The sequence below is a fragment of the Perissodus microlepis genome, chromosome 12, assembly GCF_051167445.1.
Source record: "Perissodus microlepis isolate ML-2025 ecotype Zambia chromosome 12, ASM5116744v1, whole genome shotgun sequence".
In the NCBI taxonomy this organism is placed as follows: domain Eukaryota; kingdom Metazoa; phylum Chordata; class Actinopteri; order Cichliformes; family Cichlidae; genus Perissodus; species Perissodus microlepis.
The window spans coordinates 35,590,091-35,606,358 of NC_140472.1; the positions used below are offsets into that span (position 1 = coordinate 35,590,091).

The 16,268-nt window shown below is 38.7% G+C and overlaps 1 protein-coding gene across 15 annotated transcripts; it reads right to left on the minus strand.

Annotated features, from left to right (window-relative positions):
- Positions 1–730: 730 nt before the first annotated feature.
- On the minus strand, positions 731–15,646 carry LOC146376789 (uncharacterized). 15 transcript variants are annotated; one of them, XM_084945389.1, is made up of 8 exons: positions 15,543–15,646; positions 14,894–14,952; positions 10,788–10,815; positions 7,997–8,047; positions 7,175–7,813; positions 7,018–7,080; positions 5,396–6,547; positions 731–5,308 (listed from the first exon to the last, which is right to left on the minus strand). In XM_084945389.1, exons 3-8 carry the CDS (start codon positions 10,804–10,806, stop codon positions 3,657–3,659), a joined length of 3,576 nt encoding a protein of 1,191 aa, XP_084801515.1. In that variant the 5' UTR covers positions 10,807–10,815; positions 14,894–14,952; positions 15,543–15,646; the 3' UTR covers positions 731–3,656. The 15 variants fall into 15 exon arrangements, with proteins under 15 accessions (XP_084801515.1, XP_084801512.1, XP_084801508.1 ...); XM_084945386.1 differs by having other exon boundaries at positions 10,788–10,847; XM_084945382.1 differs by having other exon boundaries at positions 10,788–13,140.
- Positions 15,647–16,268: the final 622 nt, after the last annotated feature.

Below are 16,268 nucleotides of genomic sequence, written 5' to 3' on the forward strand. Positions count from 1 at the left end.
GACAGTACATCAATATTAATATTAATAAAAAGCAGCATTCTATCACCTCAGACATTTATCGAAGGTTAACCTGTTTCTTTCCAAGCGTGACTTGGAAACTGTTATTTACACCTTTATTACTTCACCTTTGGATTATTGCAATTCCCTTTTAATATGGGTTGGGCAGAGTACCTTGTCACGCTTGCAACTAGTGCAAAATGCTGCGGCACGATTTTTAACTGGTAGAAGGAAATTTTGGTTTTGGCCTCTCTAAATTGGCTTCCAATTGAATTTAGGATCCGTTTTAAGGTCCTTTTATTGGTTTTTAAATCTCTAAATGGTCTGACACCTGTTTATTTGTCTGATTTCTTGTAGCCCCATGTCCCCATTTGTTCGCTTCGGTCAGCTGAGCATCTGTTTCTTTCAGTTCCTAAGTCGCAGCTGAAGCTTAGAGGAGACCGAGCGTTCTCTATTGCGGCTCATATTTGGAATAACCTTCCTCTCCACATTAGACAAGCTACATCAGTGCCAGTTTTAAGTCCAGATTAAAAACCTATTTTTATTGTAACTCTGTAACTAACATTTTTATTAATTTTATTTATATTTGCATTGTACATCACTGTACCCACATTTCCGAGGACCTATCCTGGACTACAAACACATCAAAGCCCAGCAGCGCCTCCATTTTCTGAGGGTTCTGAGATGGAACAGACTGCAGACTGACCCACTAGTCCTTCCATCATGCCACTATCGAGAGTGTGCTGGAGCATGCCATCCCTGTGTGGTACGCTGGTCCTCCCTGGACTTAATTGCCAGCACCGATGTCTCTCCAGAACCAGGGCAATTATAAAAGACCACCTCCATCCTAACCATCTATCTGTCTGTCTGTCTGTCTGTCTATCTATCTGCCATTTGTTTTCTGTGCAATATTTGGGCAAAGTGTCTTGTGCTGTAGTGAAGGATGACATGAGAATGTGGTAATGAGTCCTGTCTCATTGATGACAGCACAGGCGCTGCCTAGCCTTTTTAGTCTGGACCTGAATGTGGGCAGACCCTGTCAGGTCTGAGGAGATGTGGACACCGAGATACTTGAAGGACTGCACCCTCTCCACTGGAGCTCCATTGATGATAATGGGCTTGTAGTCTCTGTGCTGACTCCTTCTGAAGTCCACCACCAGCTCCTTGGTCTTGCTGACAATCAGAGATTTCCACTCGTTGCTTCTCTGTTCTGTTCCAGCTCTCTGTTGCTTTTCCTTTGATTCTGTTTTTTTTCTCAGGAGATTTCAGTTTTTCTTCCCACTCATGCTGTTGGAATTCTCCTTCATTTTTCCTTTTCCTGTCTTCTTCTTGTTCTCTCATTTTCTGCTCTTTCTTTCTCTGCTTATGTTCTTTTTAATGTTTTCCTTACTTTTTTTAGTGTTTTCAATCTGTTTTCTCTCCTGTTCAGTTTCCTCTTTTTCTCTTTCAATTCTTCTTTTCATTACTTCCATTTCTTCCTTGTGCTTTCTTGTTCTTCCTCCTTCCTCTTCATCTCTTCTTCTTGTCCACTTCTCTCATTACCTTCTCTGTATTTGCATCGTACCTCAGTGTTATGTGCTCGTCCCCGTGTTTTCCCTGTGTCTCTTTGTGAGATTAGCTTTTCCAGTTTAATTTTTGTATCCAAATTCAAATTCAAATTCAAATTTTATTTGTCACGTACACAGTCATACACAGTACGATATGCAGTGAAATGCTTAGACAACTGCTCGTGACCTAAAGAAAAAAAAAAAAAGGAAAAGGCTATGAATAAAATAGGAAATAAATATGAAAAATTAAAAAGGGTAAATTTAACTAGGAAGGAATAAAATATAAATTAAGGTTAAAAATGAAATAACTGTACAACACAAATTAGAATGAAGGGTACATTTAACTGGGAAAGAATAAGATAAAATATATAAATTAAAGTTGAAAATAAAATAACTGTACAACAAAATACACAATACACAGTATAGAACTATATAAGAATGTATGAAGAAATATAAATAAATAAATAAATATATACACAATAACAGCAGCTGTACAAGCTGTCCCCTTTGCCTTTCCATGAATAAAGCCTTCTTCGAAGTTTTTCCCCATATGTGTTTAGTCCTGCCTTTGGGCCCACTCCTGCCTGCACACAGCTGCTCCCTGACACCTTCTGTATGGCTGCCTCGGCCTCGGCACATCTCCCTGTTGAAGCAGCTGCCTCCATTCTCCTTCACCATGCTATCAGCTTTTGTCAGCAGCTCTCTGACCTCGATCTGTCTGATTTTTGCTGTTGAAGACCTGATATCTCTCTCCACAGTTGTGTAGCAGTTTCTTCACAAAGTCATCAAAGTCTTCTATCTAACTCTCAATTGTTTCATTTTCTATGGAAAAGTCCTTCAACAGCTCAGCTTCCAATGCAATACCCTCCCAAACACCAAGAACGCTGACTCTCCACTTTCAAGTCTCATATCAAATCACATATTTTTTAAACCAGCTTTCTCACTCTGATTGTGTTTAAGCATTAATATTCAAGGGGTTTATTCTGTATACTCACACTTTAATTCAATATTTTCAAGGTTCACTCTAAAAATTCAAGGCTCATTCCACACATTTGAGTTTTATTCAATATGAACAAGCACTTTTGAAATCATGAACCTCCCACCACTAGTAGGAGCTGTGATACCAGTGTTTATGCTTTTATTTAATCAGTGACATCAGCAGACAGAATCTGGCAGTAGAGAGAAAGAGCCAAAGATTTTTCACCTGCTGTGTTATGGATTGAATCATTTTGGAGTTTGTCAACTCTGAGTTTGTTTACATGAAAGAAATATTAAATCATATTTGAAACAGTGGACATCTTTTGTTGCTTTTGGTCATTTCATTTCATTGCATGTGTCGAGACAAATGCTCTGCTGTGACAACCTCAAACTGGTAGATAACTATGTCATTACACTCAGTGTTTATCAGTCTTTAAAGCTCATTTTATTTGATGAGACTCTATTCCTCCAGCATCAGGCTCGTCCTCTCTTGGCTGACAAATACTTCTTCTTTTATAATGAATGGGGATAGAAAGGATGATAATTTTCAATTGCCTAGGTAAAACAACAGGAACACATGGAAAAATAAATTTCCACAGTTTTTTTAATCATCAAGAAGAACAGCATAAAGGATATTCATATATATTTACTACTGAATATTTATAAAATTACAACAAATGTCCAAAAATCTAATAACCAGCTGAAGCTTCTTCTATTGTTTAATATGGTACTACATGAAAATAATCAACATAAAATATACCAAAAAATTAAACTGCTTCAAAATGTGCTATAACCTGAAGAGTTACATGGCAGCAATTCATACTGCACATGTCAATGACTCTCAAAAGAAACAAAATGGAACGCAATCCTGAAAGTAAGAATTTATAAGATAAATTAAGAATTCTGTCTGTGATCTGTAAAATGTTCACAAATTGACCATAAAATTTATGAATTTGTATCTGATCAGTTAGAAAATCATAAGCAGTTTAATCTGGATTCTGTTGCGCTCGATTAAGTACATTCAGATCTATAAGCATCAGCACACACACTGGCATTCTCATCTCAACATTTAACTAAATGTACAGAAAATCTTTTATTCATGGAGCTCTGTCACAAAAACACAAAAAAATCCCCTCATAAAATGCTGCAGGAAGATGTTTCAACTTCATCCAGAAGTTTTTGTATTAGTTCACTTATTTCTGTTTCATGGATTTTCTGCAGGTTTTCTTTTTCATCCTGGTTTTTTGTAATCTTCATTTGAGCCTCGTGTTTTATCAGCAACTCTTTGATTTTTTTCACGTTCCCTCTCTTCTTGGAAAGACATTTTATCACATCTTTGATTTCTGCTTGATGCTTTTCTCTCTTTTGTTTTTCAGTGTGCTCAGCCAGAGCCTTTAACAGGTCATACTTCTCATCTTTGTCTTTAACCTTCTTCTCGTGCTCCTCCTTCTGAGCTGCGAACTCTTTGTTGTGTTTCTCTTTGAAATCATTGAACTCTTCAGCTTTCTTTCTGGCCTCATCTTCATGCATCTTCTTCAGATTTTCCACACGTATTTTATAGTTTTCTTCCAGCTGATTTCGTTCTTTCTTCTCCTCTTCTCTCCTCTTTTGATCTTCTTCTTTTCTTTTCTTTTCATGTTTTTCTATTTCCTGCTTGTACATTTCTTCAAGGTTTTCAAGTTTTATTTGCTGTTTTTCTTGTCTCTGTTCATCTTCTTGTCTTTGTTTCTCCCACCATTCACTTCGTTCTATCTCCCAGGCTTCTTGTTTTCTCCTCATCTCTTCTCTGTTCTCTTCCAGCTTTTGATCCACACTTTTCTTTTCCTCTTTTTCTGAGTGAATTTGTTTGTCCAACATTTCAAGTTGTGTTTTCAAATTCTGTCTGTATAATTCTTCCTCATTTTTCCATTTCCTGTTCTCTTCTTCTCTCATTTCCTGTTCTTTCTTCCTCTCCTCACGCTCCTTCTTTATATTTTCCTCCATCTCCTTGAGTTTCTGGTCTCTTTCCTGCTGAAGTTTTTTCTTCTCTTCTTCCATTCTTTTTGTCATTGCTTTCATTTCTTCCTCATGTTTTCTTTCAAGCTCCTCTCTCTGTCTCTTCATCTCTTCTTCCTTCTCCTTCAGGATTCTCTCTACTTCATTCTGTATCGCAGCTTCAGCCTCTTCCAGCATCTCATTGGTGTAGCAGCGTCCTCCATTGTCCTTCACCATGGTGTCAATCTTTGTTATCAACTCACTGACCTGTGAGCGGTTTTGCTTATCATAGTTGTCAAACACATGCACCCTTCTTCCACAGTCAGAGATCAGCTTCTTAAAGGAATCTTCAGAGTTTTCAATGTATTCTTCAATAGACACATTTTCATGTTTCAGTGTGTCTCCTTTTGTTAAAAGAATGATGGTGAACTTTTCTGAATTCTTCCCAAAACCTTTCCTGATCAGTTCCAGTGTCTCCTTCTCCTCTGGGGTGAATCTGCCAATCTGTAACACCAACAGGAAGACATGTGGTCCTGGAGCCAGGAGGCTGATGCATTTCACCATCTCCTCATTGATCTCTTCATGTGATAAACTGTTGTCAAAGAGTCCAGGAGTGTCGACCACAACAACCGGACGACCGGTGACATCACCCTGTTCTTTCTGACAGCGCTTGGTGACCGACTTTTGGAAAGGTTTAGATAAAAATGTATCTGCTCTTCCTAGAATGGTGTTTCCTGAAGAGCTCTTTCCACAGCCAGTCTTACCTATCAGCACAATCCTGAGACACCCCACGCTCTGCATCTCTTCATGACCTGCATACAATGTCAACAGTCAGTACAGTCTACCAGTCTACATCAAACATGGGTTAGAGGGGAAAAGAAGAAGAAGAAAGTACTTACAAGCAGCAGTGCTTTTGTTCTGTGCAAGTTGGGTGATGAATTTCTCTTGTTGTAACATCTTCTCTAGTTGGGCTTGTCCAAATGTGTACATTGTGTAGCAGTATGATTTGTCTTTGTGGACACTGATTTTTTCCACAGTTTCCAACAGCTGTGGGATCTGCTGTTTGTCTTTGATGTTGAGAACAACATATCTTCCTCCACAGCTCTCACAGAGCTCCTGGATGTCCTGGTTTTTCTTTACAAAGTTACCAACAGCTGGATCTGTAGGATCTGAGTCCACAGTGAACAGAATCATGGTGAAGTCATTGACTCGAGAGCTGAATGTGTCCTGGATGGTCTCTAACTCTCCCTTGTCTTCATCAGTGAGGGGAGCCACAGGTAGGACCAGGATGAAGGCATGGACACCCTCAGGATCACAGAGGGAGATACACCTGAGTGATTCCTCCATCACTGCCTGCTGAGGTTTTCCATACAAGGCAGGCAGCTCCACCAGGGAAACCCAACGTCCACACACCTCTCCCTGATGTTTAACACACTCTGATGAGTTGGAGGCTGAATGAAGCTCAGTCTGACCTAAAATGGCCTTGGCTGCTAAAGTCTTCTCTGCTGCTCTCCTCCCAAACAGAACCAGGTTTAAAGATGGTTTGATGCTGTGATAATATTGATTTGTCATTTCCTGAATCATCGCCATTAACGATCTATAGTTATCGTCAAACATGTTGTAGTGCCTTCCTCCACATTCTATAAGGACTTCATTCACAGAGAAACTCATTTCATTCTCATGTGTGATGACGACTATCGAGTGTTTAAAGGCATTGTGACCAAACAGACTCAGGATGAACTTCAGAGTTTTTCTGTTCTCCTCACTGAATTTTGATGGTTTCACCAACAGCAGCAGAACATTTGGTCCAGGATGACAGAGACTCACACAGCTCTTCACTTCTCTTCTCATGTCCTCCTCAGACAGACTGAACAAGTCTGGAGTTTTGACTACTGTCAGTAGTTTTCCTCTCCACTCTCCACAGGAGGCCACACAGTGAATGATGGGTGATTGTCTTTGGCAGTGAAATCCTTGGTACCCAATGATCAAGTTACCAAGTTTTGTCTTCTTATCTTCACTTTTGCCCAGCAGCACAATCCTGAATGCAGACACTGTGATACAACAAAGAGAACACAATAACACAAATTAATCTAAAATCACAACACTTGGCTTGTACGAGGAGATCTCTTCAGTCCTCAGTATGCTCAGTGAACCTTTAGTATTACTCATCGATTGACTTGGTCAAATGTGATGTGATGTGAGTCACACTTAAAGATTAAAATCCAAACACCAACACAGTTCGTCATTGTGTGTGAATGTGTTAAACATTTAAGCTATTTGCACAACTGTTTGTTTAATGTCAAAGTTTAATGTTAAATTATTAAGTTTAAACAACCTCAGCTCACCGAAGTTCTGCACAAGCCTACTAATATATATAATTCATCCATTTTCTTCTTCTTATCCTTTTCAGCCTCGCAGGGGCACTGGAGCCTATCCTAGCATAATTAAAACTGTTGGATGTTCAGACCAAAAAAGGACAAAAGAATGATAACAGGATGAGCCCTGAGAAAATTTTACTTACTGTTGGTCAAAGGTGTTTTTCCAGAAACTTGAGGATTGATTAGTTTTAATTTATTGGGCAATCCTGTGAAAATAAGAAATTGCTGTGCTGATTATTGAATCATAGATGTTATATATTCTGTGTATTTCATCCTTGTCAGAAGAGTTTCTCATCTTACCTGCAGCTTTAACAGCGTCAGTGATTGGAGTCTTCGTCTCCTTTTTTGGGGGGGGTTGTTGATCTTTTGATAAATTCTGTTCTGTGTCCTCAAAAGCTTCATAGCTGACATGCTCTCCATTGTTGTCCTTTGTAATTTCCCCCAAATATGTTAACAGCTCTGGAAGTTCAACGTTGCTCCTCTTCAAGTATCTGCATTTACATTTTTTGATCATTTCATTTAATGCTGGACTTTTCATGAAGTCTTCAACAGAACTTGAGCTCTCCTCTCTGGGTGCTGAGATCAGTATCAGTGAATGATCAAATGATCGATCACTGTAACCTTGAAGGACTCTGCAGAGTCTCAGTTTGTGCTCTTCTGTAAAGTTTTCAGGCTGTACAAGCAGCAGGAACACATGAGGTCCAGGAGCAGAGTGTTTTGCACAGTCTTTTATAAACTCTGTCAGATCATGGTGGGAGGTGTTGAGAGGAGGCAGGTAGGGGGTGTTGATAAGAACAATTTTTTTGTCCCCCAGTGGTCCACCAATTCTCACAAAGCATTTAGGCTTACTGCTAAACACAGTCTGTCCCAGTAAGAGATTTCCTACTTCTTTTTTCTCAGTCCAGCTGCTCCCCAGCAGAACAACCCTCAGCTCAGACACTGTGGGAAACACAGATTTAGAAAAGGCCGCGAAACACAGACATGCAGCATACTGAAGATTGACTCCTTTTGTTTCAGTGAGGTTTAAATCCAGAGGTTTTAGTTCTAACAGAGTGCACAAACATACTATTGTAAATTTACATATATTTTAAGTTCAGGCTGACACAGTTCAGTGTGACTCACTGTTTTGTGGTAGGACTTCAAAGCTGCTTCCTGTCTGGCGACGCAGATCTTCTGTGCAATGGATGGATTGAAATTATTTTTGGAACAGGACTAAAAACAATGTTAATAAAGCACATGATGCAGTTCTTTAAGTATTTTTTAAAAAATGACAAAAATTGTCCGGCCAAACAAGTGTTGTGAATGTAAAAAAAAGATTGTAAAATGCCTGTAAAAAGGAAATAGATTGTATAGAAACTTTCCAAGATATCAAAATAAAAATTTGAAAATAGATATAAGAAATATGAAAATAATTTAACAATTATGAGAATACCAGGGATACCAGGATACCCACCCCAGCCCACCACCTCTCACGAGGGGAAACTCCAGCCCAAGCCTTGCGTTGAGGTGAGCCCGACTATATCTAGCCGGGACCTCTCAGCCTCACGCACTAACTCAGGCTCCTTCCCTACCAGAGAGGTGACATTCCGTGTCCCAATTGTCAGTCTTGGTAGCCGGGGATCAGTCTGCCAGGACCTCCGCTCCTGGCCACCGCCCAGCTCACAATGCACCTAACCTATGGTGCCTCTTGCGGGTGGTGGGCCTGCAGGAAGATGGGCCCATGTCCCTTCTTCTGGGTGTGCCCGGCCGGGCCCCATGGACTAGGGCCCGGCCACCAGACGCTCGCCCTTGGCCACCCTCCCCAGGCCTGGCTCCAAAGCAGGGCCCCGGTAACCCTATCCCAGTCAGGGTGAACATATGTATATGTATACCCCTGACACATACGGGATCACTACAGGTTTTCCCTTAGGCAGCAGTTTTCCTTCTCTCCTGGATCGGCTGGAGCTTTCCTTAGGTGCCTTTGACAAAAGTCCAGCTGGGATAACCACATTTACTCAGGGCCTTCTTGATGTGATGTTCTTCTGCTTCCCTGGCCGCTGTGTCTGTGGGGATGATGTTCGCTCTATGTTGTAGGATCCTGATGACACCCAGTTTGTACCCCAGAGGATGATGAGAGTCAAACCTTAAATACTGATCTGTATCCGTAGGTTTACTGTAACCTTTTTGGGATTTCCTAGATGATTAAGCATGCATCAAGACGTTTTAAGTTCAGGTTTTGTTCCTTTGCAGCTCTTTTGTTATGTATTATTATGTAAGATATAACCTTTCAGGCTGGAGTTTGCTTATTCATTGAAGTCCTACCTTTTAGGTTATCCTTACAGTTGAGTTTCTGTATTTCTTTGCTAATCATCATTTAGTTTATAGGTTATTGACTTGTGTCCTGCATTTTCAAATTTTGTTACTGTCAAGTGTTTTATAGGTTATTTTGCTTAATTGTATAGACTTGTTATTAGACTCTGATCTTTTGTGATCTTTTATACATTCCATTTTGTGTAGCCTCTTCATTTGTTGTAGATTTTAGTAGTCATTATGGTTTGATTTAGTTAGTTCTGTGTTGTATTACTTTGTGTTGAGAGATGAATCAAACAAATAGAAACAAATAGTTTTATATAAATAAATTAGTCAAGTTGAACATGACAAAATACATGGAATTTGGTAATGGTAAGATATCTAGAAATCTAGTACAGATACAAATATGCACCAGGTTGCACTTCAACAGGAAGAGGAAGTGAAATGAGTGCACTGAGAGCCCCACCAATCAGAAAAATGAGGCTGGAACTGAAAGAAAACCTCAAACTAGAAAGAAATGCTTCAGCCAATACCTTTTGATTAGCCTTGTCTCATGCTTTCTTGCTTTGTGGTAAATCTTTGTTCTGTCTTCACTGAGATATTTGAATGCTAATCAATAAAAATCAAAAATCAAATCAAAAGCCGACAGACAGACTTAATTTCAACACCGTATGCAGTTTTTATCCATTGATGGATAAACTAGATTAAAAAAAATCTATCAGCTATCATGTTACCTGACAAACAAGTTGTACTCTTCATTCTATAAAAAGATAAATTAACCCTTTCACGCATAGTGGTCACTACAGTGGACAGCTATTCAAAGGCTGATTTCTTGTATTTGTGTCAGTGTTGATGGTATATTTGCACATAAACCACTACAATGGACACCGATGTTCCATTCTAGTGTTCCAACACTCACTCACTATGTGTTAACAGACCTCTCTGCATTGAATCATATCTGTTATTAACCTCTGTCTCTCTTCCACAGCATGTCTTTTATCCTGTCTTCCTTCTCTCACCCCAACCGGTCGCAGCAGATGGCCCCGCCCCTCCCTGAGCCTGGTTCTGTTGGAGGTTTCTTCCTGTTAAAAGGGAGTTTTTCCTTCCCACTGTCGCCAAAGTGCTTGTTCATAGGAGGTCATATGATTGTTGGGTTTTTCTCTGTATCCATGAAGCGCCTTGAGGCGACTTTTGTTGTGATTTGGCGCTATATAAATAAAATTGAATTGAATTGAATTGAATTGAATTGAATTGAATTGAATTGAATTGAATTGAATTGAATTGAATTGAATTGAATTGATGTGTCACTCTATACCCTGCCACCCACTGGTCAGCCAGTTTTGTCCACCTAAGTGGACATGTAAAAAACTCTTTGAAAAGTACATGTTTAAAAAACTGAAGTTCAAAAATGTCTTGCCTAAAGATGAATAAAAATATTTCAGAAAAATCTCTGGGTTGAGGTTGTCATAATTCATGCATGAAAGGGATAAGTGGCGTATTATGATGCTGCAGATTATTTCCTTTCACAAAAACAGAAAGCTATTACAACAACACACACTTTTGTCTACAGAAAGGGAGATGCAGTCATTTTTTAGCATTAGTTATAAAATCTGATTGAACTCACCAGTTACTGTAGTTGCCATGAGGTCACACTGTGGGAAATATGAGTTATTAGACAAACAACCTAAAAAAGATAAAATCAGAGAAAATAATGCACCAGTTCATAATATAGGTAGCAAACCAGCTGGTACAGTAGAACAAAGAAAATAACAGAAGAAAAAATATTATCACTGTGCCTTCCTGATGATTTTAATTGATAATTCACTGTTCTAGGGAGCAGGCTACAACATGCTTCACTTATTGTGCTTTTAGTGCATAGTGCTGAATGGAGAATTGGTCAACAGACAACTGTGTAAACATCTGCGAAAGACATTTAATTATTGCAAAATAAATAAATAAATAAAATTAGTAAAAATAAAATGCACATGAAAACGTGCTCCATAATCTAAGTTATAGTCATTTTTATCCCATAGTTTGAAAGGTACATTCATTCATGTTTCAGTTTATTTGATAGAAAAATAATATTGTACTCACAAATATATATTGATTAGTGTGCAATTAAGTCTTCCAATACTGATAATCGTACAATTTATAAATTAAAAACACAGCAGGCAGTTATTTGTGGAAGTTTCTGCAACTGCTGTCTTAAATATGGTAGCCAAGAAGAACACAGTTCTGCCTAATTCCGTTTCATTTATGCGACTAGAGACCAGCTGCATATCTATTACATCTGTAAGAATTTATATTCATTTGTGGGCAATAGAAGCAAATTTTCATTCACATCTGCACCTTCAGACTCAAGATATGAAGGAACATGTCTATATTTTATCACTCCTTCATGAAAGAACAGAAAATGCAAAGGAAAGAGATGCCACCAGCATCTTAATAAAACCTCATCCTCATCCTTCTGACCTGAAGGTTCATCTCCTGAACTGAAGTCAGGGCTCTAACACATGAAAACATGTGTAAACAGACTTGGTTGGATTTCTAACCTCAATCATATCAGGAAAAATAAACTCCTGCTGTCTGCTGAGGTCTGCAATCACAACAACACCACGCTTCCAAGGCACGGACCCTACAATAATATGGCCATTCAGGAGGGGCTCAGACGAGCCGCTGCTCCTTCACATTGAAAGGAGCCAGTTGAGGTGGTTCGGGCATCTGACAAGGATGCCTGCTGGGTAGTGATGTGTCTGTCGCGAACGAAACGGCTCTTTGACGTGAACGACGCAAGCCGGCTCCTTATCGCGAGCCGTGGGGTTTTTTTCCTTTCTTTCTCTCTCTCTCGCACTTTTTATCCCGCTTCACTCCGCACGCGAGCCTTGTGCTTTGCACTGGGCAGAGGGGGGAGGGGCGGTAGTTACACTCAGTAGCACAGGAACAGAGCAGGAGAGAGAGAGAGAGAAAGCCAGGGACAACAACGTCACATTAGGTATAGTAATCATCCACAACTATTTTCAGTTGCAGATGATAAAGGATTCAGAAAGTTTATTCATGCAGGTCCATATGACAGAGAATATGCATCTTCTTTTTGTTTTCATTTTTTAATTTATATTTAATTGTGTTGTGGTTTGCAGTGTTTTGTGTTGTTTCACTTTAAATTTGTTTAAAAGGAAAAAGCTGAAAATTTAAATAGTTAAAAGTTGAAATGTGAATAGTTGGTTTTTGTATTATATGATTTTTTTTTAATTATATTTTATGTGGAGTGAATAAGTAAAAGTATATTTATGGTGGCCCCTACAGACAAAGCACGTACAAACTCCAAAACACGTAAAAACTCAAACACGTACAAAACACAACAGAAGTGCTCCAGGATGCTAGGGGGCAGTGTTGAGCTTACTTAGTGGCTACACAAGCCAGCAAGTACCAACGACCGGATTTGGTGTGTGGTAGTAACAGGTAAATTAACTTTTTTTAAATTATTTGAATATATATGAGTGCTTGTGTATAAATACACAACAATACACATATGCTTTCAATTGTGTAATTTAAGTGATCTAGTAGCTCTGTTTTGGAAGTTCAGTTAATGCTAGAAATGTGTTTTGGAGTTTGTACGTGTTTTGTCTCAAGGGGCCACCGCATTTATTTATATATAAACATATATACATAAAACCACTTTTCTTTTACATTAGTAATTCCTTTTGTGCATAATTTTATATTATTGTTAATAATAAATTAATTAAAGCAACAAAACAACCTGAAGAGCCGGTTGGGAGACGAAAGAGCCGGTTCTCTAAAAAGAGCCAAAAATCCCATCACTACTCCTGGGCGCTTCCTGGGCGAGGTTTCCCGGGCAGACCCAGGACACGCTGGAGAGATTATATCTGGCCTGGGAACATCTTGGTGTTCCTCCGGACAGGCTGGAGGAGGTGGCTGGGGAGAGAGAGGTCTGGGCTTCCCTGCTTTGGCTGCTGCCCCTGCGATCCAGCCCCAGATAAGTGGAAGAAGATGGATGGACAGTCTGTTACTGTTCTTATTATCTTGGAACAACTGTAACTACATAATTAGGGATTCTGATTCTTCTCAGTAAAAGTTTGGTTTATGTCAGAAGGGCTCAACAGTGGCTAATGATGAGCCCTGGTTTAGGACAAACTTAGTAGTTATGTTATTGTGATTGTAGAGCTAATAATTTAACATGTTCAGTTACCTAAAATTTGAGAAAGAAACCACACCTCAACCATTAATATGGAAGCTTAATAAACAGACATGATTTGTTTGCACAAAAGACAAGAAGAGTTTCAAACTTAAAGCAATAAGAAGTAGTGGCTGAAAGGTTAAAAAATGCATTGAATTAGATAGTGCTATTTGACCTTAATACAAACAACCAGTAAAATCTTATTATGGTACCTTTATGAAGACATTAACACTCCAGTAACCTTTGACCTGTGGTGTGACTATAACCTTCATCTCTCAGTGAGATAGAGTTTCTGCTTGGAACTGTTTTATTCAGACCTGCAAAAACATCTGCAACTAGGAACTGTTTGAGCATGTTCCGGATATTCAGGTCTGACTGGCTCATGTCCAGAAGTAGAAACTGAGTGCAGTTAGAACAAATAAATATTTTGAAGTTGTCAAGGATTACTCAGGTAGTCTAGGAGAATGGGGACATTTATGACATGTTCCAACAGATAAACCAGACCGTGTAGAGACTTTAAGTTTCACATGGGCCAACAACACATTAGTACCTCAGTTGGTACCTGTTAAGAAAGTAAAATAAAGGTGGTAAGTAACTGTGAGTGTACGGCTGCTAATAACCATTTTCTAACTATTTTACACCTTAACTAAGTTAAAAAAAAATTAAATAATAATTTTAGCATAAATTCTTACTGTAAGTTCTTTCACTGTACATGTTATTATTTAAATGCATTATCAATAATCAGGCCCCATCTTATCTTAATGACCTTGTAGTACCATATCAGCCTATTAGAGCACTTCGCTCTCTCTGCAGGCCTACTTGTTGTTCCTAGAGTATTTAAAAGTAGAATGGGAGGCAGAGCCTTCAGTTTTCAGGCCCCTCTTCTGTGGAACCAGCTTCCAGTTTGGATTCAGGAGACAGACACTATCTCTACTTTCAAGATTAGGCTTCAAACTTTCCTTTTTGCTAAAGCATATATTGTGGCCTAAATGGCAACAAGTCAGATAAATAAATTTTTTCATTGAAATAAAATATATAAGAATGTATGATCTATAATGCATCCACAGTATAACGTACAAAGATTTTGGGGCCTTTATTGATAATAAGACAAAACCATATAAATGTAACTTTCTGTTATGTACGTTTTTCTTCCTGGTTGTGTTTCACATTTGAAATCTAAAACGCTGCATTTACCATTTGCATGCATTTTGATCATTTGAAATTAAAAAAAAAAACTTTCTTAGTGTTGCAGAAAAGAAACCGGAGGGTCTCATTTTAACACAAACTGACAATCAGAGGATCAAATTCCACATTAAACTGTACAAATCGCGTCGTTGTTCTCGGGCTTTTTTCTGTATTTCCGTTTCAAACGCTCGTACTGTAACTCCGAAATGACAACACAGGCACGGCTTCTTCAAGACGGGCGCTTCGCTGCATTTATTGAACGCCGTGAAAACTACAAACATAAAACACAAAGGCTTTAAGCGCTTCAGTCTATCAAAAGTAACATTTGTGCTTTAACAACAAAAAATTACCTCGTGACCGCCTGCCACTTCGGAGGTCCTAGAAGAATAGCTTTACAGTCTTGCGCATTCTAAATTAAAACATAAAATAATTAGAACACCATACATTACAAATTTTCACAATATTACAATACAGATAGCAAATACCTTGTACAGCTGGTAGACTAACCAGGCCTTTGCAGATAGCTCGCTGAACTCCTTAGCGTGATTATTAAACGTGGGCTCACAGCCTATACTATCACGCCCAAACCTCACGATAATAGCGGTGTAACAAAACTTGTTCTTTGTGACAAGATAAACACACCTTTACAATATTCACCACAGAAATGTACAAGCAAGGACATTTTAACTGCTGGAACCATCTATTAAACTTCTTTATACATAAGCCATTTCTGTGACACTTACACATACTTTGACCGAGTTATTTGAAAATGACGCTGTGTGTGCAGTCTGAGTGATCAGGAAGCTGTTTCCAGGTCGTCAGACAAATTGCCGAGATATCATTATGTCGATATAAATCTGACTAACCTAACAGGAATAGATTAGTGATTGATGATCAGTCAGTAATATCAACACTGAAGCTTCGTCTGGTTTAATGAGCAGCTCAGCAGCAGATTATTACAAGATCTTAAAGTATTTCATTGTCGGTTGAGTTACTCACCGGTTTAACCGTTTTGCAGCAAAACGTCCATCCGAATGAAAACGAAAGTGTTTAAAATGTTAAAAAAAAAGGTGGAGACTCCCCCCCCCCCATCCCCAAGACGTAGCCGTGTGAATGAGGAAGTTTCGATTTCACAATGAAACTTGTGTGACTTTTTTTACTTAAATTTGTGATCTAATTAAATTTAAGTGTGATCACTGGTCGAGACTTCGCAGTCTGATCCAGAGGCGGTCCTAGCCTGTTTGGCGCTCTGGGCGAACACTCCCTCTGATGCTCCAAAAACCGCCACTGGTCTGCCCTGGTGAGCAGCCCCCCCGCACACTGAATCTCGGAGTGAATCTGTATCCATGTGGTGTTTACAGAGAATATTTACATTATGTTCACATTCAATAATAAAACATATACTGGAGACAAATTTCTGCCTTTTCTATCTGCTGCTCTCTACAAAGGACATGAAATTTTATCAAAACCATTTTCTTACATCGTCTGTCTGTAATGGGCAGACAAATAATAATGAAAATATAAAATAATTAGTTGATTAATTTCCCATTAAATATTTGAGTCAAAACAAATTGAAAAGGCTGTACATGAAAACGTTTTCAATTTAGAATCAATATTAAAGAAGATGACTACTGTCTGAAAACATAACTGTCTTTATGCATGTTTATTATAATAATAATAATAATAATGATGATGATAATAATACATTTTATTTACATGCACCTT

Bases quoted from the DNA above. Each gene is read 5' to 3' on its own strand.
- LOC146376789 (XM_084945389.1), bottom strand. The intron at 6,548-7,017 runs GTAAGTAAAATT...GTTGTATCACAG, and splicing joins AAAAACACCTTTGACCAACA to TGTCTGCATTCAGGATTGTG. The intron at 5,309-5,395 runs GTAAGTACTTTC...CATTGTATGCAG, and splicing joins GAACAAAAGCACTGCTGCTT to GTCATGAAGAGATGCAGAGC.